Consider the following 24,489-nt stretch of genomic DNA (forward strand, 5'->3'; position numbering starts at 1 on the left):
TAAATTTGTTGGCTTATTGCTGATTTTTTCCTGTGTTTTTTTCTGCACATGGATTTTTAAAATTTTGGGCCAGCCAAGTCATTGCCAAGTCCAAGTTTTTTAACTATGATCGAAATGACTCCATATGCCTTTTATAGCCTCACTTTCGGGAAGAATATATTTTAAATTCACTTTTTAATATGTTATTAATTAAAGCTTCTGGATTTTAATTATGAAATCATTTTTTAAAACATTAATTTCTTTTTTGCTCATCTAGTGACTTTATTTTAGATTAAGTTTTGGCTCCAATTAAATCAATTTAATTAGAAATTCAGCTAACAATTAATAAATAATTAAATAGAACTTACCAGATAATAAATAGACAACTTAATTTGATTAATTAAAGTTAAGTAACGAGAATCGGAATCGGATCAGAATTGAGAATGCCAAATCGAACTGCAAATCAGCCATGACTCAGAATCGAATCAGCTATGAATTGGCAAATTTAAAAAAACCCTTGAAATTTAGAGATTTTCACAATTCAAAACTTATTTCATGCGCCCTTTATTGAATATAACTTAAACACATATAACATCATCAAATAGAATCTAACATACATAAACAAGGAACATAAATGATAAATCCATCCATATGTAAAATATAGATTTTAGCATAAGTAAATAAGAAATCATAGGATCATAATGAGTCATGACATAGATATATAGAATTATAAATGTTGTCAAATTATAAATGTATCTAAGAGGAAGATCCATAAAACCAATGACATCAAATCATAAATGTATGTAAATGAAGATCCATGACACATATGTCTATCTGTAAACAAAATGAAAAGACAAATCTATCTTCTCTAGCTCAAGTCTATCTCTCGCTTTTCCTCTCTTTTTGTCATACTCAACAAATAGAAGGCCTTTTAGAGTTATAAGAAAGAGAAATGTGAAAACAAATCATTAAAAAAGTCATTTTTTTTAATGTTATTAAGTTGCCCAATCAGCAAATCAGAAATAGGAACTTAGGGCCCCACAAGAGTATCTAAGCATGGTGAGTTGGAATTGTAAAGGATATCCATGGAGAAGAAGACCGGGGTTGGGGCCCATAGGCAAGGTACAAGACATTATTTGTCTCATAGAAACACACAAACATGAGGGATGTAGGATTCCAAATTTTGAAGGGTACAATAAAATCTCCGTGTGGAATGAAGAAACAAAGACAGGTAAAGGGCATGGAGGGATTACTATCTTGATAAAAGATACATGGAATAAAATCATAAAATTGGAGAAAGAGGACCCAAATAAACAATTTATATGCCTGAAGATTGAGGATGATGAGGAGATCACATGGATAGCAGCGTGCTATTTCACACCAAAAAGCTCTAAATTCTACAAAAAGAGACATCTAGAGAATGAAGATCAATTTGTAGCTTTAAAGAAAGATGTGCTTTCCTTTAATCAAACTGGTAACACAATCCTTCTAGGAGATTTTAATGCTAGGACAGCAAGTAATCAGGCTATTCAGCTGGGCAACAATCTAACAAAGGACAGTAATCCCTTGTGGCTAAAAGAAGATGATGACAATATCAGCAAACGGACTTCTCAGGATGAAAAAGGTGGTGTGTCTCACTTTGGGGGTGAACTCTTAAGGGCCATGCAGCCTCCACGGGTTAGTTGTGTGTAATGGTATGAAAACGTGGCCTAAATCAAACAAATTTACGTGCAAAACATATAACGGACAAAGTGTGGTACACTATCTAATATGTTCACAATCAATCATCACCAAAGTAGTTGATTTCAAAATTAAACAATGTCCCATAGAGCTAAATTCAGACAATATGCCTCTTTGTATTAAATACAATATGAAGGTCAAAAGACGGAAAAGTAATCAAGTCCTAGATGAAAGTACAAAAGGACATAAAGAGGGCAAGATTCTTATAAACAATGATAATAAAAAGATATTTTGCACTGCTCTTGAACAACAGCTCCAAAGGCATCATGACATCACGAATATCAAGAAAAACAGTGATAAGAAAAGCCACATCAGCAGCAGTTTTCTAATCCCACTAATTAAGGAAGCACTAAAGGGTTGCAAGAGAACAAGGATAAAGAAGAGCACCTCAAACACCTTTCCAGATAACCCATGGTATGACGAAGAATGCAAGGCCGCAAAAAGGAAATTTATAGGAAGAAAGGAAAACAAAACAATCATAAGAGAATACAAACAGTTGATCAAATCCAAGAAAGAAGAATATGTGATTAACTAGAGGAAGGAGCTAATCATGTTAGTAAAGCACAATCCTAAAGATTTTTGGAGGAAGTTACAACAAGCTAGGAAGCAAGTTGAAAATAAAATTATGGATTCTCAATGGTTAGAGTATGCAAAGACTCTTTATGAGAGATTGGAGGACGAAGTTTCACTCCCCACAACCAACAATTCAGATGAACTATTTCTTGATGAAGACATTACTCTAGGGATAAGGAGATTAGCGAGTGGAAAAGCTCAGGATATTGATGGGCTGCAGGATGAATTTCTGAAGTGGGGGACAGATTTGTTGACTCCACACATCAGGAACATTTTTAATATGGTCACGCAAGGCTGCTTTCCAACGAAGTGGACCACCAATGTAGTTATTCCTCTCCATAAGAGTGGAGATGTCAACAACCCTTCCAACTACCGCACCATCATGGTGAAACCCCCAATAAGTAAACCCTACGAGAGTTTGGTAGAGCAGAGAATTAGCGGATGGGCAGAAAAAGAAGGGGAAAGAGCTATGGGACAGGCGGGTTTCAAATCCAAACATTCCACCATTGATCACTGCATTACCCTAAGATTCCTCATAGAAAATACGTGGGATAAATAGGGGGAAGAGGCTTTTTGCTGCTTTGTTGACTTTAAGAAAGCTTTCGACACCATCTCTAGGGACAAGTTATGGAATAGGATGGAAGAATTAGAGGTCCTAACAAAATATAGAGCTACTGTTTATAAACTTTACGAACAAGTTAAAGCGAAAATCAGAACCAAAGTGGGCATGTCAAAATGCTTTAGCAGTGACATAGGGGTCAAACAAGGATGCCCGTTATTGCCTACCTTGTTTGGCCTTTATATTGACAAGTTAGAGGAATGGCTAAACAAAGCCAATGGAGAGGGAATTCAGCTGGCTGAAAGTTGAATATGTGATCAGATTGATTTTGTATGCCAATAACCTCATTCTCATTGCTAAAACAGCACAAGGGCTGAGAGAACATTTGAAGAACTTAGAAACCTTTTGCATGGAAGTAGGGATGGAGGTCAACACTTCTAAGACCAAGATCATGGTCTTTTCCTTGAGGAAGAGAAAACAACAATGCATTTCCATATTTAATGACAAAGCGCTAGAAATTGTAGAAGAATACAAATATTTGGGGATAGATTTCTATTACCAGCTCAATTGGAAAACATGCAGATCAAAAAGGATACATGGGGGACAGAAGGCATCTTATCTTCTTCAAAATAGGTGCAAGACAACAAAGTTATGGGATTGGAAGACTAAGAAAACCCTCTTTGGGTTGCTGGTGATACCAGTTATTTTATATGGCAACGAGGTATGGGGAAGCAGCGTATCAAATCCACAATCCCATACGAGATTATTTTAGCGGAGGCAGGTATGTTCTCGATGAAGGCCTCGGCAATTGTTAGATTGCTAAGCTATCTATAAAAGATGAGTAAAATGGGTGCACATCGCTGGCCTAGTAGGGTAGTTGACAGAGAACTAGCTTGTCGAAAGAAGACATAGAAGAAACAAAATGATAGATGGTTCAATAAGTGGAACATTGACTACCTAGAATGCCTGGAAAACAATTCTGAAATTAAAAAAATGGGTGGCAAGAAAAATCAGATCTGTCATGTGGGCAAACCAGCTAGGTAGAAAAAAAGCCTATTATGTCAAAGAATTTAATCCCACATGCGAACATGACAACAAAGAATATTTAAGAGCCAAGATCAAAGGGAAGGCAAAAATCCTAATCGCTCAATTGAGATCTAGTTCCCACCGTTTGAGATGTGAAACTCGCAGATGGAAGGTCCCTAAGGAAAAGTGGGAGGATAGAATTTGTAGATTTTGCAACGAGGGTGTGATGGAAACAGAGTGGCACTATCTAAAGGATTGTACAGCATACGAAGACATTTACAGCCAACACAAAGAAACTTTAGAAGTGGACAACATAAAAGACCTTTTCGAAGGACCAAGACTCCTCAAGGGGACCATTTTACTTATGCAGATTCACAACAAAAGAGACAGGTAGGAGAAATCACATTAGTCTGACTAGGAGTTTTATGTGGATCCCTTAGGCTTATGGCCTCGTGGACGTCATTAAAAATCTTTCATTCATTCATTCAATTAGGCTGCCCGATTTTTCCAGTCAATTCATCGTGATTCATGCTGATTCATGTAATTCACGTCGATTCATGCCGATTCATCATGATTCACGTCGATTCAATTCACCGATTCACAAAAAATCGCCTAGCTTGAATCGAATCGTCAAATCGCATGAATCGTCACGATTCTCATTACTATGAATTATTAAACTATTTCTTCTCTAGAAATCTGGACCAAGAAATGGAGACATTACGTAACAATAAACCATTGATAATGCATTTCAAAGAGGCATTGTTTAACTTTCAATCTGCATATTATCCTAAATTGGATGTTTTAGGAAGATCACTCAATATTGAATGTTGTCAAAACATGAAATTAATTGTCAAAGCTATTAAGTATGGTTGTTAAGATCCCAACAAGGTAACAGAAGCATTGTCTTAGACACAAGCTTCAAATAGATTTATACAAGAAACACATAATCTGAATTTCATGTTGCAAAGATGAAGGCAATTCATAGTCTACTATCTATCAAAGGAAAAGCAAGTGATAAGTATCAATACTAGCATGAATGCCAGAAAAGGGTCAATTATATTTGGAAACTAACTGGCAAGTGATAAGTATCAATGCTAGCAAGAATGCCAAAAAGAGTAAATTATATTTGTAAACAAACTGCTAAATTGTGTGGTTAAATCATGTAGAAGAAATTCATGGAGTAGTGGAATGACCAAATGTAAAGGCAGGACTAGTTTCAGAGAGAATACATAAGCAAATGTGAAGAATGGTCAGACCACCATCCACATAGTTTCATGAAAGTTTTGAAATTTGGTCAAGTGGCCATGTCCAACACTTCAAGTCATAGTGAACATATTAAGTCAAATATCAAACACCATAAGAAGAAAGAAAAATGTTGTGAAGGATTGTTTTACACATGTACAAAGACGGAATCCATGGGACTGCAAAGACAACAATATAATGGGAGAAGCATAAACCTTTGTGAAGCAAAGAGCATTGAATATCGGAGACAAACTTACATTGGAAAAGTTGCATTTGGATGATTAAGCATTGTGAGTTTGACATGAGCATTTATGAGGAACTGTGGCACTAAATCCACAAGAGTTTATTCAATATAAGTGAGGCAAGAATAATATTGTGGGCAATCAATTTCCTATGGAGGAAATTGGGGGTGTAATTAATATATAGTCTTTGACGTAGTAGTAATTTATAAGTTTTCATCTTGTCGTAGGATTGTTAGCTCAGACCAATGGTGCACGAATCGACAACTGCCCTAAGCTACTGTCACAAGAGGGTGATCAATGTGTTAAAAACTACTATCTCCCGTCTCTCTGAATCGCACAATTGCTTACATGCAGATAAGAGATCTACAAGTTTATATATCATGATTACTTAATCTCTCCTTGATATGATGTATTTCTTTGGAATAGAAGAAAAAAATCATGTGTATACTTAAATAATCAGATAAAGAAAATGACGGTCATAGACATCTCTTCAAATGACTATCTTACTTGAGAATCACAAGACAAACTATCCAATATGTGTGGTAACAATATTCTTCTCTTCCTTTGATTGTGGCTTGGGGATGAAATGGAATGAGAACCCTCTTTTGGTGTTCCAAATTCTCTATCTTCTTTCCTATCACTACTTCTGAAAATGACAAGTGAAATAGGCCCATGCTTATCATGTTACATTTCTCTCTCCTATGCTTGTGTATTAAGGCAATGAATTGAATGGATGAATCTAATGGGGAAATGATAGATAATGTATTGCATGCTTTATTTTAAGAATGGAAAGGGGCCTTGTTCTATCATCTCTTATTTTATCTACTTTGCTTAAAGGGGTACATTGCCTTGTTGCATGTCAATTTTCTTTCACACCTTGTTTCTTATGAACTTTCTTCCATGCCTTGTAGTGTGAGGTGTTGGTGTTGACAATTTCCCCTCTTACCTTGTTGTCTCTTATTAGTAGTTAAGTGCCATGAAGGCGCTCCTCACAAGTTTCACCCAAGTTGGTATCTCCATCTTATGTTTGTGCATCCACTCCCAAAAGTGTGCTGCATTGGGATGCTTGCCACCCCTTTCTCATTAAGATAATGTTGTATCTCTCCTTGTGCAATTACCTACACATCTTCTTCTTGTGATGGATGTTCTATATTAGCATAGTAATGTGTCACAAGTACACTTGTGTGCTTCTGCACATTGCATCACTATTACATGTTGCTTTTGTAAATGAGAAAATTTTGTTGGTTTTGTTTTTCCCTTAGCGAATTTGGGCATTACAAAAGTCAACAAGATAAAGGCAGCATGCCAATTCTATTGCATTTCTTGGGATAGACATCCTGCCCAGCTCAATCAGCCATCATCATTTGGTACCAACTGAACTAGAATATCTTCCTCGAGATATTGTACTCAACCTTCTTTTCTTAGGACTACTTTAATTGAACTTTCTCTATAGAATTTCCAACTCTCTTTTTTATGGTATTGACATCTGAAATATTCTTTCAGGATCTTGTGGATTCAATAATGTTTTCATTTTAAAAATATGAAAGGAGCATGCACTTGAATATCCTTTCACCCCTATTCAAACAGGGCAGTGCTGACATAAGAGGAAAGAGAACCAAAACCCTTGGGTCTAATCCATAAGAGAGATAAAATGGAAAGTATTCACCTACATCAAGTTCAAGTTTAATAAACAATGCCTAAAATTTTGCAGGTGACACCCAAGATTGTACTCAAACAGTAATTATCCAAAATATTCACTATGCACATCCAAGATCACATAAAATATGAATTGAAGCCTAAATAGAAAGGTAAGTTTTTACATTTAAATGATATCATTCCAATTGCAGCATTGAAACAAATATCTCAAGATGCTAATTGCTCTCATAGAAGTATGAACCAGTTGCAAGGATTCATCTTGGTAGCACCAAAATCAAATAATAATAGAATAGTCTGATGGATCAGATAGAGAAGTTTATTAAACAGTTCAATTAATCAAGTAATTGGAGAAAAGACATACGGAGCTAAATCTGTTACTTCATATTGTCAGAACAAGTGAATTTAGCTAGCCAAAAGATCTTTTGAAAACTTAAGAAATTCTTAAGATTTTCCAAACGATGCCACCAGTATCATTTCTCCAATAATAAATTTATTACAAAATAATCATATCTTAGATAACTCTATAACAAGCATGCTTGTGTAAAGGTAGATCTTGAAGCATAAAAGATCACAACAAAATTCGAATAAAAGCCAATCAAGCAATCAGTGTTTATTGCAGAAATATGGTATTTTCAAAAGGCGGAGAGTAACATATGTTTACCTAAATAATCAAGTCCAAGTATAATAAAGCATACTGCAATGTCCAGAATTCATAGAACAAATGATAAGAAATAATTAGCATGTTAGATTTAATTATCCTGTATGTGAACCCCAAGACGTTGTGTTGATAAGATGTTATTGAAAGGATAAAAGACAGTGATATAGTCACATTCACTTTATTCTCACCCAAGAAAGCTTTGAGAGAGGTACTAATAAAGAGCAAAGAAACTAACCTTTCCTTTAGGTATAAACATACCAGAACTCGTACGAGCTTCACTTACTGCACTGTCACCAGAATCATTGTCTGCCACAGCAGATCTTGCAAGTTCTGACTTTGCCTGTATACCATCCAAACCACCCATGAGCAACTGAAAACCATCGTAACATTTATTTAATTTGCATCAAGTGGATCAATAATACTCCAATCGTCCTATAGTCCACAAGGCAATGAAACATAAACAAACACCTTCAATTTTCTGTAATCCCAGGAGATAATTATAATGAGTATTACCACAATTCTAGACATCAATGCCAAAAATGCAGTTGCTAGATCTGATTAATACACAAATAAGCATTGCTCATCACATGTGTTCAGGTATAAGAACCTATTAATTAAATATGTATTTTCTTAGTCAGGAGAGCCACCATATTGTTAAAGCTCTTTGAACATTAAGGCAATTCTATTGTTTGGGATAAGTCTGATTCTTAAAAATCAACAAAAGAGGCCGATATACGCCAGAACTGGCAATGTATTGGGGCAAAATGAAAAGAATTTTGCTTAGAACAGATAAAATTATTGAAAAAGCGACCTTCAGATAAGGGGAAGAACTATCTTTCCCATTTTTGTAAATCATCATCTTGGCATTTTGCGACATATTCCATGCTTCTTTGGAATATAAATTACCATTTCTTAGAAAGGATAATTGCCAAAGATATTACGAAGTGTGTAAAGTTCTATTGAAATTTCTACTGAAATGTTTTTAAGCAACACAACTACATGTCAATTACTTCACAATAGAAACATTTTACCAAATGAATAAGCCTTTTATGCAACTTAATAAGGTTCCTTCAGAATTCTATTAATCTATACATAATTTTTCTTACGTGCTCATATTAAAAAAAAACATATTTCTTACGTGCTCATATTAAAAAAAAACATCTATTTTCCCTTCACAACAAAGTTTACAGCCAGATATTTTACAGGCTAATCAAACTCTCATCCTAAGGCAGCCAATATTTCATATAATCTTGAAAGTGAATAGCAGCCGGTTCAGTCGCAGTAATGCTCAAAGCATCTTTATTGCTACGAGGATAGGGGATGGAGGATATATTAGGAGGTCAATATTTACATTATTGGAGTAAATAGATTTCTTCAAATTTACTCTTGCTTAAGCTTTACTTAGGTAAAATTTTATTTACATAGTTTTCGATTTTTCCTATTTGGTGGTTTCCCACTCCCACCTTGCCTTGAAGCAGGCCTTTGTACACTATGAAATATATCAAGCAAGCAAGCAATCATTTCTTCTTGCATCTCATTCTTTCATCATCTGGTGGTTGGTTGTCTCCTGTTGTGATCCTGAAGGCTGTACCTGATTCCTGGCATAATCCATATGTCATCGGAGCAGGCTCCAGTGATTTTCCAGCCCACATTAAGAATATGAGTCTGAAGAAATTGTGGCATCAATCCATGGCCTAATTGTTCTTCTGCACATATTTTTCTCAATCCGGCGTCGTTCTGCAAACAAATTTTATGGCCAAATTCAACTTCCTGTATTTACTAGTGACCAATTTGCATTGGTTTCAGCAGATCGGTCGCAAGTCTCTTATCTACTTGACAGATTTGCTGCTCATTGTTAGCATTATTCACTTGCCAGCAATAATCTTGAGTTGTTGGCACAATAATCAAAGTGATTTCATTCTGATTTTTTGCAGCAATTGCAGTTCCTGTCCATTGAGCAGTCAGTGATTTTTTCCTGTGCAAGACTTTGAATAGCAGTGATATCTGTCTTTGTTAGCAGCAATACGCATTGGAGGAAACCAACTGTTGATAATGCAGTGAAATATACCATCTCCGCTATTTATCATCTGCAACATACTTCACCTGTAATAGTTATCATCTGCACTAGTTATTATCAGCGAAATATGTCATTGCAGTGAGCCAATCAGTGTTGCACTGGAGAACAGAACTTTTCATTGGTCACTTTTAGTTAATTTGATTTTTCAAGTGATGTTCTAAAGCCTTCATTTAATATTGCTGATTAGCGTTTAGGTTTGCGGTTGAAAGAGAAAATGTGGGCATGTGCTTTAAAAAACATGGTTTTGCAATAGACTTTAGTCCCATATTGGTTGCAAAGAAAATTTTGAGAGATTCATACAGTCCACAACACTAACATTGCATTGTGAGCACAGGCTGGCATGGTTTTGAGTCCTCCCTTATGCTTGGTGGCTCGGTGGATTGGTGAGTTGCAGATTTGTGGGCCCCACACGACTACTGATTTTGTACAATGTGTGTGTGACCTATGGTAAGCCTTTGACAGCAAGTGCACCTGAGTCAATACAACGCAGTGGTTTCTTGTACTTATTTGGCGGTGACTTAATATTTTATGACATTCGACATTGGCCCCACAAGATATTTTTTTGGCACTAAATCAGGTTGTGTTATTTAGCCCCACGGGATAACTTTCAAGATAGTTCAAGTGCAAATTTCTGCAGCTTTTTGGCCGTTTTTGGGCAAAGAAAGTTTACCCACATGGCTTTCAAAATTCTCAACCCTCACAACTATCACACTTGGAAGGTGAAAATGCAACAGTACTTTGTTGCAAAGGTTATGGTTCATGATGAATGAGGAACAACCCAATTTCACAAAAGAATACGATTGATTCACACATCAAAGTAAATGTGATGAGGCGATGGGCTTGATTTCCTCCATATTTCAGAATCTTTATTCTTCCACATCAAAGACTCAAAGAGGTATGGGATAAACTCAGGGGTCTTTTTGGTTCAATTAGTGAAACTCAAGCAATGCAAATAGAATTAGAGATAGCGACAAGTTACATTAATAGTCTTCCTGTTACTGAAGACTATTTTGACAAATTTAAATCCTTCCATTCTGAATTGGTTGGATGTGGAAAAAAGATAAGACTGACAAGGAATGTATTTTTTTTTATTTTGTCAAAATTGACATGTGTTTTCTCTCATTTTGCCACTATGGATGGGTAAGGTGATCAGTTTATCATACAATCTTTGTGTTTTTTGGTGCCAGGGAACAACCCAAAATTTGTCAAAAAAATGTCATAAAGTCTCATGCATTAGTTGCCACTACAGCGTACACCCAAAGAAAAAGGGAAGAAAAACAATAAACCCAAGCCTAAATCCAGTGAGTCTTCAAAAACAATCTCATCAAAAAAGTTTAATCCTAAACCAAAATGTGGCTTTTGTAAGAAAGAAGGTGATACTGAAAAACATTGTTACAAAAAGAAATTGGTGACTTATTTTAAACACTTGTCTGTATCAAAATCCATGAGTCACCTCATTTTTGCTCACTGGAACTATATTATGTTCTTTGCCATTTATGCTTCAACTGCCATACTATACCCTTCAAATCCCTGCTGGTTCTACTTTGTATTTTAGATTTGTGTAGAATGCATTTCGTCAAACAGTTGGCCTGCAACGTCTAAACTGAATTTTCTGATCTTTCTTGTGCCAAATCTTGTTATAAAACATGAACCCTTTGCAGAGTGATTTTGTCAAACACTTGTCACTTTAAATAAAGAAGATTACTTCATTATGCTATCACAAAAGGAAACATACTGACAACATATATAAAGTAAGAATTGTTGAACAGGATTCATGGGCATTAAACCAAACAGTTGGCATGCAAACCTTTATTAAATCAAAGTATTCATAATGCATACAAATACCAATTTTGATATTCTGAAATATTATTACAAAATTAGAGAGAACCTGGTAATGAAATGTAACCCATGTGTTATGACCAAAAAACTCTCCAATATATATGTTGCAGCTCTCTGTAAACCCTCGCGTTGGCTGTATGAAGAAAAAATGGCTGCTGATGCAGCCTAGAGAATGCTGTGAATAGTGTGTAAAAATAATGCTCGACTGAGACTAATCTGCAATACATTAAATGGACACCTAGGGCTAGCAATTTGCAGCTTCAAACAAGATTGATTGCTCAGAAATTTTCCTTCTATATCTTCAATTTCAGCAGTATATCAGAACACAATTCATGGGCAGAAATTAACCCACTCAAAGTGCGTTAAATCTGAAAGAAATTCACAATTTCTCCAGCTATCAAACCTTCAAACCCTTGAACTCGAGATTCACCAATATCAATTGCAATTGGAATGAATCGATCCATGTCTAGAGGCTTGTTTTTTAACAAATTGAGCCAAGAGGTTTCTTCTTCACGCCAACAGCTAGTAGCTTATTCCATACACTTTTTTCACTTAAATGAAAAATTTTGCTTTGAGTTGCCTATTCGAATTTGAAATAATACAAATAATAATCATTCACTCCAATACTTTAATTAATTCCTTGGCATAAGCTTCCATGAATTAATTGAATAAATGGGCCCTTTGAATGATGACTCGATCCACAACTTAAGTGAAATTATAAAATTAAATTATAACTTTATGATAAGCCATTTAATGATTTAACAATAATTTGGCCACTCAAATAATAATAACTCCCAAAATGCTTATCCTTTTAATATACCATCTAAAATGGGAGTCACAACTATTATTTCTCCATGTGACCAAATGCACTTTCCAAGAATAGAAAGGGTCCCTCTCAATCATCACTAGACTTAGCATAAATAGTAAGAACATGAAACTAAGTCCAAACAAAGTCAAATCTGAGCCAAATGAAGACCAAACTGGAACATACTGAATTGTAGAGAAGACAAGACCCCTCCCATAATAAAGCCTCTGCCTCAGAATTCCCTCTGTCCACAAAAATTAGCCTAGGAGTGACACAATAATAGGCTAACAACCATAGAACAAGAACGAACTAAAATGGGGACATTACATAGAAGCATACAAATCATTTCCACACCATATTGTGCTATCTTGAATTCAAAAATAGGTTAAATATTTACAAGATTTTGTAGATCCTACATATAGGAAACTAATGATCTAAATATAATGAATTGTTTGAACTACTTGTATAATAACAAGCTAATTATTTTGACACATAGAATAGCTACTTGAGTGGTTTCTATGACTCCTTCAGTTTTATCACGACACACTTATTTTATGCATCCTATAGTAACACTAATAATATATTTTCAAACAACCCCCTTAGTGTGAACATGGAGAGAAAAACCATCACACAACTTGGAAACATAATCATATGCCTATGCAAAAATTTAGGTCTGCATACTGCTATCTGGATCTTGTTGCACATGATCACCTACATACAAGAACATATCCCATTTTCACTTCTAGTGAGCTTATCACTGGCTGACCATACTTCCAAAAAGCTTGGTGATCAAAGGATCTCTATAGCCAGCAACTCTCCTATACAATTATTTACAATATCAATGTCCACATTCTCCACCTAAGCACTTCCAAGAATAGAAAGGGTCCCTCTCAATCATATCCAGACTTACCACAAGTAGTAAGAATATGAAACTAAGTCCCAACAAAGTCCAATCTGAGCCAAATGAAGACCAAACTGGAACATACTGAATTGTAGAGAAGACAAGACCCTCCCATAATAAAGCCTCTGCCTCAAAAGTCCCTCTATCCACAAAAATTAGCCTAGGAGTGACACAATAATAGGCTAGCAACTATAGAACAAGAACGAACTAAAATGGGGACATTACATAGAAGCATACAAATCATTTCCACACCATATCGTGCTATCTTGAATTCAAAAATATATGACATATTTATAGGATTTTGTAGATCCTACATATAGGAAACTAATGATCTAAATATAATGAATTGTTTGAACTACTTGTATAATAACAAACTAATTATTTTGACAACTAGAATAGCTACGTGAGTGGTTTCTATGACTCCTTCAGTTTTATCGTGACACACTTATTTTATGCATCCTATGGTAACACTAATAATATATTTTCAAACAACCCCCTTGGTGTGAACATGGAGAGAAAAACCATCACACAACTTGGAAACAGAATCATATGCCTATGCATAAATTTAGGTCCGCATACTGCTATCTAGATCTTGTTGCACATTATCACCTACATACAAGAACATATTCCATTTTCACTTCTAGTGAACTTATCACTGGCTGACCATACTTCCAAAAAGCTTGACAGTCAAAGGATCTCTATAGCCAGCAACTCTCCTATACAACTATTTACATTATCAATGTCCACATTCTCCACCTACGCACTTACATCTTTAGTAAACCAACTCGTAACTCGTCACCCTGACTCAAATGAAAGTCTCTCTCCTTCCATGGTTTTCAACAGGCTTACCACAAAACTTGACGTGATCAAGAACCCATCAACTATCCACATCATGTGGTTTTCTGGATCCTCCAACAAACCCTTTCAAGATCTATGAATTGAGTTACTCTGGTGCTTTTGCTCGCCTCTATGCTTGTACATTAGGGAAAAAATCAACATACATATCACAAACTAGGAATGGAACATTATGTATTATTTCCCCCCACGATGTGGAATTTCCACGTATTCACACAAGGAAAACTGAAAAGTGAACTATATCGTGCTGCATTAGAAAATAAAATGCCACCAAAGTTGATGAGCGGCCCCATAATTGGTGACTAATGAGAGGATGTTGATTGTCATCCTTCCTTTGTTGCCTCATGCCTCCATACTTGGCAAATTAGACTTTTGAAGCTCAATTTTAGAGTGCTCCCCTCAATGTGGATGTTGAGTACAAGCAAAAATGCATCCAATTACAATTGAAACAATGATGCTTTTTCATTTTACAATGATCCAAGAACCCCTATTTTTATATTTCTACAACAAAATATCTCTATAAGAACTAATGAAACACTAAATAATATAGCTTCCAATTTATTGCAAAAAACTTTTAAAACTTATATAAATAAAACAGAATCATGAACTTAAATGAATCAACAAATTCAACAAAATAGTCAGTTGAGCAGTCTCTTATTGAGATCTATGAATTGTGTTACGTGCTTTTGCTCACCTCTATGCTTGTACATTAGGGAAAAAATCAACATACATATCACAAACTAGGAATGGAACATCCTGTATTATTTCCCCCCACAATGTGGAATTTCCACGTATTCACACAAGGAAAACTGAAAAGTGAACTATATCGTGCTGCATTAGAAAATAAAATGCCACCAAAGTTGATGAGCGGCCCCATAGTTGGTGACTAATGAGAGGATGTTGATTGTCCTCCTTCCTTTGTTGCCTCATGCCTCCATACTTGGCAAATTAGACTTTTGAAGCTCAATTTTAGAGTGCTCCCCTCAATGTGGATGTTGAGTACAAGCAAAAATGCATCCAATTACAATTGAAACAATGATGCTTTTTCATTTTACAATGATCCAAGAACCCTTATTTTTATATTTCTAACTATAAGATACAATATCTTTATAAGAACTAATGAAACACTAAACAATATAGCTTCCAATTTATTGCCACAAACTTTTAAAACTAAAATAAATAAAACAGAATTATGAACTTAAATGAATCAACAAACTCAACACAATAGTCAGTGGAGCAATCCCTTATTGAGATCTCAACCCAATCAAGGCATCACAAGTTGATCTAGGAAAAATGCCACGCTACAAGGGGATCGAGAAGGATGAAAGTAGTCCGTGAGAATTGTGGTGTGAAATAAGAACCTTCATGTCATGCAATAGTCATCTGCTTAGATTGTTTTATTAGGCCTATGATACCATTGCACTAAGCAAAGTTATATGCCACACTTTGGATCTTCTCCATCTCATTGAAGCACAGTTTCCCCTCCAAGTAAGCTTAAAACCAAGAAAATATCATCTTGAGACAACGACTAACTAAATGTCAATCTGTGTGTACTCAAAGATTACGAGGTTGATTCAAAGGTATGTATGAAGGCACCTCCTGATGTCGGAAAAACGTCTGCACAATCCAACCATTCATGACTCCAAACAATAAATCGAGCTTCAATCACCACACTTGAGAGATACAAAGCCCTTCAAAATTGTCTAACAATCTTAGTAATAAGGACGAGCATTGATGCACAACTTGTGGAAGACTGGACTATGCTCATCAAAGATTATTCCCAGTGATGAGGAGCTAGGCTCTCGACATGATAGAACCCAAATCAAATTGTGTACGCCACACAATGAACGTGACAATCAATCAGCAAATATATCGTAGGTCAAACACGAGAATGAAGCTTTCTATTAAGCTTGACAGAAACATAAACATGAATACCCTATCAGTGATTAATCAAAATTCACAGAATCACATGGACATAAACATTCATGATGAACGACAATAGTGGAGGCAAGAGCACTGGTTCTGGTAAGCAAGGAAAATATTTAAACCACCTGCTAGTGAGAGAGTGACAACTTCAAAAGTGAGCTTGATCCAATGATCAAACATTGAGCAACAACCAAACAATGATGAGCAAATGTTGAGCAACAGTCAAAATGATGAATAGAGCTAGTCTCCTAAGTCACTCGTGAGCCAAAACATTGATCTAGGTGAAACTGCTAGCAACACAACTACAACACCCTTCCATTGATCAAACTATCACCAGATAAAGTTATCCCATGAGAAACACCAACCAAAGAACAAATGTTTAAGTGTTGGTAGTGCACAATGGAAAAGGATCACAAAATAATAGGCATAGAAATTATCTTCAATCTCTTTAATCATGCTTTCTCTAATACCATATCAAAGATTTCAGGCAATGCAGAAGCATATAAATTATAGTTCAAAATCTCATTCTTTGCCACTTATCGGCGAGACAAAAAAAAAGTTCTTAGCAAATATCAAAGATAAATCGGTAACTTCTTGGGATTATTGCAAGAAGTGGCCAAATTCTCACTGAGAAGTTCAAAACTTCTCAGCTAGAATTCTAAACGAGAAAACCTTGTTATTTGTTTTGTGAGACTTCTCGCGAGAAGCAGAGATATCTGCCACTTCTCGGCAACAATTTAATCAATGATATAAATAATTTACACACTGTATCTTGTTATCTTTTATTCAACATAGGTTACATATTTATAGGATGTTGTAGATCCTACATTATAGGAAACCAATTATCTAAATATAATGAGTAGTTTAAACAACTTTATATACTAACAAACTAATTATTTTGACACCTAGACAACTACTTGAGGGGTTCCTATAATTCACTTTAATTTTATCATGACACATACTTATTTTATGTATCCAATGTAAACACAAATATTATATTTTCCAACACTCCAATCACATTCACAAGAAGTATGAATTACGTAGTGACTTCATATTAATTATGTAGTGACTTCACATGTAAGGATTCAAACCTCATTTGATCAATCAAAGATGTCTTTCTCCAGTTCCAATGTCTTTATAACCATGGTCAAGATCTTTTAACATTGCTATTGCATATTGTCATTAATATCAATTGTGGTTTATAGTGCATCGTATTTCATTAATCTCTATATTTGTTGCTAATCCTCTTGGTTAATGCACATATATTTGGTCATTGTTATTCCTTGTTGGCTTCAGGTCTTTAAATAGGGACATGACAGTTCTCCCATCCAAAATTCACTTGTCCTCAAGCAACACCAATTATGTCCAAGTCTTTAAACCAATCTTTAGGCATTGCCCTAATATTATTTCTAGATCTATACTTTTATATCTAGAAGGTCACGATTAGTTTTGTTTTTTGTCACTTGAATAATTACATGGTTCCCTCAATGAAAGTAACAAAGGTGTACTTTTCACACACTAGGTGGATTTTATGACATGCATCATAACCCCAAATGTAATACTTTTATATCTTCCCTTTTACTCTACTTAATGTAGACCCATAAAACAAACATAAAGCATATACAAAATATACACATGAATACATCAAGACACGAAGAATACACAAAGTATACAAATGAATACATAACCATATCTAAACATTAGAATATTTTATCTTGGGATTTGGTCGATTTTATGGTGTCATTGCTAGGGCTACATCTCCTCATAGTTCTATTGGTTTTCCACCCCTTCATTCTTTGACTGGATGTTTTTGATATCCTTTAAATCATGTTTTGTTTACTTATGTAGTGTTCCTTCTATTTCCTTGTTAAGTGTTGCTTATGTCCTATGGGCTTGATTCCTTTTCCCACATACATGATCTATCCCCCATTTTCTCCACATTTAGAGCATGTCATTTTGCCCCATCTATTACATACAAGTCCCAATTTTTATATGTCTTTATATCTAAAGCTTGACCTTTCTTGTAGGTCACACTTATTTCTTGGTTCCCATATCTTTTTGCAATGAAAGTGTAGCCTTTACCTCCTTAGTTCCTCTTGGTCACCTTCAGGTCGGAAAGCCCTTTTTTTTTCATCCTTCCCACAAAAGTGTTTATCTTCTTTATGGAGATGTTTAGACTACGTATTTGATGCAAAAAAATTGTATCTATCTTTGGTTGAAGGTGTATCAAATTTTAGTGCCTTCTGGATTGCCTCTTCCAAGTTTGTAGGGTCCAAGACACTCGCGGTACTTTTGATCGAGTCTTTCAATCCCTCTATGAATAGGTAAGTGAGCCTTTCTTGAGAGACATGTAGTACCAAGACTGCTAATCTCTCCAATTCAAAGGTGATTTCTTCTACCATCCCCTCCTACTTGAGTTGGGTCAATTCTTTATAATATCATTGTGGATGTATCTTATTAGGATCTTTTTATGAGCCTTTGTGTGAATTGTCATTAGTGTTTTAAATTTTTATGGGACTGGGAGATGAGGCCATAATGCCACCACTCCTATGTTGTCACCATTAAGTGAAGCACTAGAAATTTAATGGTGTTTTTTTCCTTCTCTTATGGGGCTTGATGAGAGATAGGTGTCTAACTTTTTTTACCCATGAACGTATTGTAATTCTCCCTGATACCTCAAAGTTCAGAAGGGTTAGTTTATTCACTCTTCCTTTTAGGTATTTATCATGTTGTATCCTTCTTCCATTATTAGTGGTGACTTTCATCTTGGCATCACAATAATCCTCAAAGAGATATCCATTCTAAGGATAGGGTTAATTCTAGAATATGCCTCTACAATCTCCTCAATATTATACATAGGAGGGATGTTTGTTTCTTCTTCTTCACTAAGTTCCTCCCTAGGTGGGAAGGGGGATCTCGTTGTCCTAGAATTTAGTACCCTGGGAGAGTGATTATTATTATTTGCATAATGGTTGGAGTTAGTGTCCCTCCCATTATTACTCTTACTTTGAATAGCTTGAAAGAGTTGATTAGTTCTTACATTCCTCTCATTCTGCTCCATGAGGGCTTGAGTAATTTGGACCATTTGTTTCATGAAAGCCCTCAATTCATTTCTTACTTGATCACTCATCACAGTGCTCACTTTATTTTTCTCTTTCCAAGGCTCTTTGAGCCCTTTGGTTAGTTCGCATCAACTACTTGTCACAAGATGGCAGAAAAGACGCTTTGATACCACTTATAATTTTCTTTTTCTATTTTTCCTTAAAATTGCAATTGCACTAGATCAAGGTTAGGGTTTACCATACATAGGGTTTCCTTCAATTGTGCAGTCCATAATTTGAAATCCTATAACATAGTATGCATTTATAATCATAATGCCATAGTTAGGCTTCTTTAGAAACAAATAAGTTGCTAAATTTAACATTATAGTGATCCAATCGTAGAAGTATATGGTGATCTGATGAGGTTCCCTAAGAACCTCCTACCCTAGGCCCAAGAGAAAATACATTATTCTCCCTTGGCCTCCATACATCTACTACAACCACTTAAGAGAGGATGACACTTGGGAATGGAGATTTGTATCCAAGTAGTAAATTATGAAATATCTCTAGAGGCTATGGAAAAAGTCCATGTTAGAGTATTTTCCATCTTATTATGGTTCCTTGGATGAGACCTTTGTCTAGTTCCCTACAAAACTCACTCTAGTACATATAAGTTCATACAATTGAGGGAAGCGAAGTCTATTAGATTATAATAAGAAGAATTACTGCCACCTATCTATGAATAATGGAGTGAAAACTATTTAGTCATCTTTGAGAAAGGAGATCCTTATTATGCTTCATTGGATTGGACCTTTGTCTAGTTCCCTACAACTTTATAGCATACATCTAGTACAACCACTTAGGAGAGGATGACACTTGGGAAAGGAGTTTTGTAACCAAGGAGTAACTTATGAAATCTCCCCAAGGGCTATGGAAAAAGTCCATTTTAGAGTTTTTCCATCTTCTTATAATGGTTCATTGGATTAGATCTTTGTCTAGTTCCCTATAAAACTCACTCTAGTATATATAAGTTCGTACAATGGAGGGAAGCGAAGTCTACTAAATTATAATAAGAAGAATGAATACTTGCCACCTATCAATGAATAATAGAGTGAAAACTATTTAGTCATTTTTGGGAAAGGAGATCTTATTACTATTCATAGGATTAGACCTTTGTCTAGTTCCCTACAAAACTCACTTTAGTACAAATAAGTTCATACAATGGAGGAAGCAAAGTCTCCCTAGCGGATATGGAAAAAATAGAGTGAAAACTATTTAGTCATCTTTGGGAAAGTATATGTTCTTATTATGGTTCATTGGATTAGACCTTAGTTCCCTACAAAACTCACTTTAGTATATATAAGTTCATACAATGGAGGGAAGCAAAGTCTCCCTAGGGATATGGAAAAAGTCCACGTTAGGGCTTTTTCCCCCTGTCTCTGAATAATGGAGTGAAAACTATTTAGTCATCTTTGGGAAAGGAGATCTTCTTATTATGGTTTATTGGATTAGACCATTGTCTAGTTCCCTACAAAACTCACTCTAGTAAATATAAGTTCATACAATGGAGGGAAGTGAAGTCTCCCTAGGGGCTATGGAAAAAGGAGGTTGTTCAACTCCTGCCATGAGAGAAGGAGGAAAGAGGAAGCGTTTAATGAAAACTGGAAGGGGTGAGACTATCGATCTCAATCTTGACCGATCTCAAAAGAGTGGTGGTCTCAGTGTACCAACAATGAGCCCTAGTGCTAGTGTTTGAGTCAGCGACAACTACAGAAGAACAATTGGCAAGGTAGGAGTAGCGGTGATGACCATTAGTAGAGTTTGCAAAACCACAAAGACAACAGAGAAACCAGACCAAATCAAAGATGGCTCCCAGTTTGAAAGGAAGAGCCCCAAACTCAACCTGATTAATACTGTATGGGGTGGACCAATGGTATTTGATGATAAGTCGGAGGAAAAGCATCTGAAACTACTCAATCGAGGGCCGGTCTAAGTCCAGAAGAGAGAGGCCCCACACCACAACACCATAAAGCATAATCAGTCTAAGGAGTCCAAGAGGGACAAGTTAGACGTAGTGTCCTGAAAGTGATACCTAAAGCATTGTCTCTCTAGCATGGCAAGGGAGCCCAGCCCTTTGCTAACCCTAGGCTAAATGGCGGATCTCAAGTTGAAGCGAGGTCCAGAGAACTTCACCCCGATATAAGTATAAGAGGAAGCAATCTCAACCTCCTCACCCTTGAAATAGAATTGGAGATGAGAGGTCTTCAAACAGTTGAAGACCACAACTCGAGTCTTACACAAGTTCACCACAAGTTGGCGTAAGTCGCGAAAAGATGCTAACTCATTGAAATGCCTTTGAAAGCCCTCCAAAGAGGAGGCCATAAGAACCACGTCATCTGTGAAGAGAAGGATGGAGATCAAAACTTGGTGTAAGTAGCAGCCATCAACGGGGAGCACTAAGTCTTTGAGGAAGACCTCAAGCTCATCAATATAGCTACCGAACAAGGTGCGCGAGAGAGGGAAGCCCTATTTCACACATATGGTGCTTTGGATAGGAATCAAAGAAACTGTAATAACCCTATTCTGGTTATGGCTTATCCAAATTAATTCTTTCACATCTATTTATTTATCAAATCAAAAGTTTGACATTTTGTCAAATAGTTTGCAAACAAACTCTCCAGTAGTGTGATTGAGAAAAGCTAATATATTTTATGCTCTTTGGTGTAGCCAAAAAGTATGTACCTTCCCTATTGTTTGTGCTTGATACCCTTTTTTCCTATGATGGATTTATATAAATTTTTGTGTCTTTTCCATATCATCTAAAATACTGAAACAATACTGTAATAGAGATGCACAAACCAATATTTTTTCTCAATGAAACTTAACACCATAGTTTTACTTTAAAATTCACAACCAACAAACTTGGAAGAATAAAATCTGTTTATATTAGCAGTAACAAAGTGTCTATCTATAGCACTTTCAATTATTTGTGAAACCTGTAGCTTGATTCCACAATCCACATTGGCAGGCTGAATGCCAACTTGTCCTAGAAATTCTGCAGCAGGCCTGTAAATTAAATTGCAGACTTAAGGAATGAAATGTTGATACTCATAGGTGAATCGCAAGCCCAAATAGGAGATTGCAAGTCATAGTAACTTGAACGCAGGCCTCCCAAAACACGCCTGCAGCTGATATTCAAGTCGCCATGCTAAGAATTATGAATTGCAGGTCCAAGACAAGATGTCGCCCAGCTTCTAAAGAGATGAATTGGCTTAGGGATCGCCAATAATGCAAGTAACAACATAAACGCTGCCTTCCAGATGTAAATCAGTAAACAATAATGCCCAATTCGAGCACTTCAAATGCAACAGCAGGTTGATAATAATCCCTCAATGAATTCACTCCCGAGTTACACAATATCACTTCCAGCAAAAAAATCTCCTTAGACACAGACAACACAGTAGGAGAGAAATGTAATCCAAATCACACAATTCACAATTCATCAATGGTAAAGTTCTCCTTAGCCACAGTAAAACAATCGGAGATCTACGACAAATCCACTATACTTCAGCAATGGAATAAAACACTTCTCAAATACAATGATGAACAGTAGAGAAGTTAGGCAATCTTAGCTAGACCTTAGCAACTAAATTTCAAAAGAAATTCCAAACCCTTATACATCAGCAAGGGTATACAATTAAGAACCCAGGAAGAAGCCACAAAGGCAACAAAATCAAATATATAATCAAGCATGCTTTTTCCAATGAAATGAGCTCTCATTTATAATCCTCCATTGGCCAAAGTTTCCTAAAAAACTCCACTTCAGAAATTGTGGAAGTTTCCCAAAAGAACTCAATAGTAGAAACTTTCCAACACACTTTTTAGAAATGTCACTGAATGTTATTATTATAATAATATAAACATTATTATAATAATGCAACTTAATAATAAATAAGAGCTCGTGCAATTATTAACTTAATTTACCATAGGTGACGACCAACTGCCGAAGCCACCCACAGCACTGCCAAAATTAGCAACTGCCAAAAATAGACCTACTAAAAAATAGTAAATCTACACCTAGGACCCCCAAAACACCCTACTAGCTCACAAGGGTCGCTATGATGAGCTAACTCCATCAACCGCATAGACTTGCCAAAAACGGGGACATTACAGTCCTCTCTCCCCAAGATTGCTTGTCCTCAAGCAATTCGGCATCGTGCAAAACCCTCCATCGGGATCCCACAAGAAGCAAGTGATGTCCATGTCCTCACTGAATCAATTGAATGCCAATACCATCATCAAACCCAATAACATAACCTGCAATATAGCACCAAATACTTGTGCTCGTAATGTAAAAGTCGAAAAATCACTAGGAGATCTCAACACACTCTCCTTCATTGTGGCTACCCAATCATTTTGCAAATAATATAGCTTAGACTCAAACCAACTCTATACCTAGTGCAAATCCTGAACATGTGAGTCAAATACCAAACTATAAATGTTCATTACAGTATAAACTCTATCATTAGTATGATCATCTCCATCGACATTCTCATGTTGTTGTGATGACTCATCCTCAATCTCATTAGTGTAAACCCACATACCACGATTCGTTGCTCCCTTCAGCCTCAATGCACAAGTATGACCTTTAGAGAAAGGCCCCTTGCACCAATAGCAAAGCTTACGCCTCCTCAAATCCTCTCTAGGAGTGTCATCAGATCTCTCCACTGACTTACCCTTGTCCTCTACAACTGGTGGGGGCTCATCATCGACCGAAAGAGTAGAAGATTTCGAAGCACCCTTGCTTCAACAAGAGGACTCCAAGTCTCATGCCTTCCTCATCGCTACCTGGAGAGAAGATGGGTCCAAGGACTTCACCTATCCACGGAATGGCTCAGTCAATCCCTCCATGCATAATATCACTCGTCTACACTCTGAAATATCATAAACCATGACTGAAAGCCTCTGGAACTCACTAATGTAGCTCTCCAATCCACTAGACTACTTTAGCTAAGCCAACTCATGGAAGTACACCTCCAGATCCTTCCTATCAAATCTTTCAATCACGCGATCCACGAACTCCTGATAGGAAGCGATCTGATCATGTCGCAAAGAAACCAACCCATGGTACCACCAATCATGGGCAGCTCTGTCTAGATGCAACACTCCAAATTTGATAGTGTCCACTTCAGACATAGGACGCAAAGCCAAATATGTATCAAGCTTATGAATCCACGCTCGAGCTATAACTCTCCCAGTACCATCAAAGTGCTTCAATGTCATCTTACTGACAACTTGCTGTAACTCAGTCTGTCAAGGTCGTTGTCTCTCAAGTGCCGACCTCACTCTGGAATGCTCCCGTTTTTGAGT

The 24,489-nt window shown here is 36.2% G+C and overlaps 1 protein-coding gene across 1 annotated transcript in view; it reads right to left on the minus strand.

Annotated features, from left to right (window-relative positions):
• LOC149567057 (putative prolyl 4-hydroxylase 4) overlaps nucleotides 1-24,489 on the minus strand; it is a 50,862-nt gene that overhangs the window by 19,605 nt on the left and 6,768 nt on the right. Inside the window, exon 3 of the mRNA XM_089820278.1 lies at nucleotides 7,911-8,015. Coding sequence (XP_089676404.1) covers nucleotides 7,911-8,015 — 105 coding nt within the window. The remainder of the gene's footprint in view (nucleotides 1-7,910; nucleotides 8,016-24,489) is intronic.

This window comes from Cupressus sempervirens, chromosome 3 (genome assembly GCF_028749045.1).
Source record: "Cupressus sempervirens isolate cs-2001-9-10 chromosome 3, ASM2874904v1, whole genome shotgun sequence".
In the NCBI taxonomy this organism is placed as follows: domain Eukaryota; kingdom Viridiplantae; phylum Streptophyta; class Pinopsida; order Cupressales; family Cupressaceae; genus Cupressus; species Cupressus sempervirens.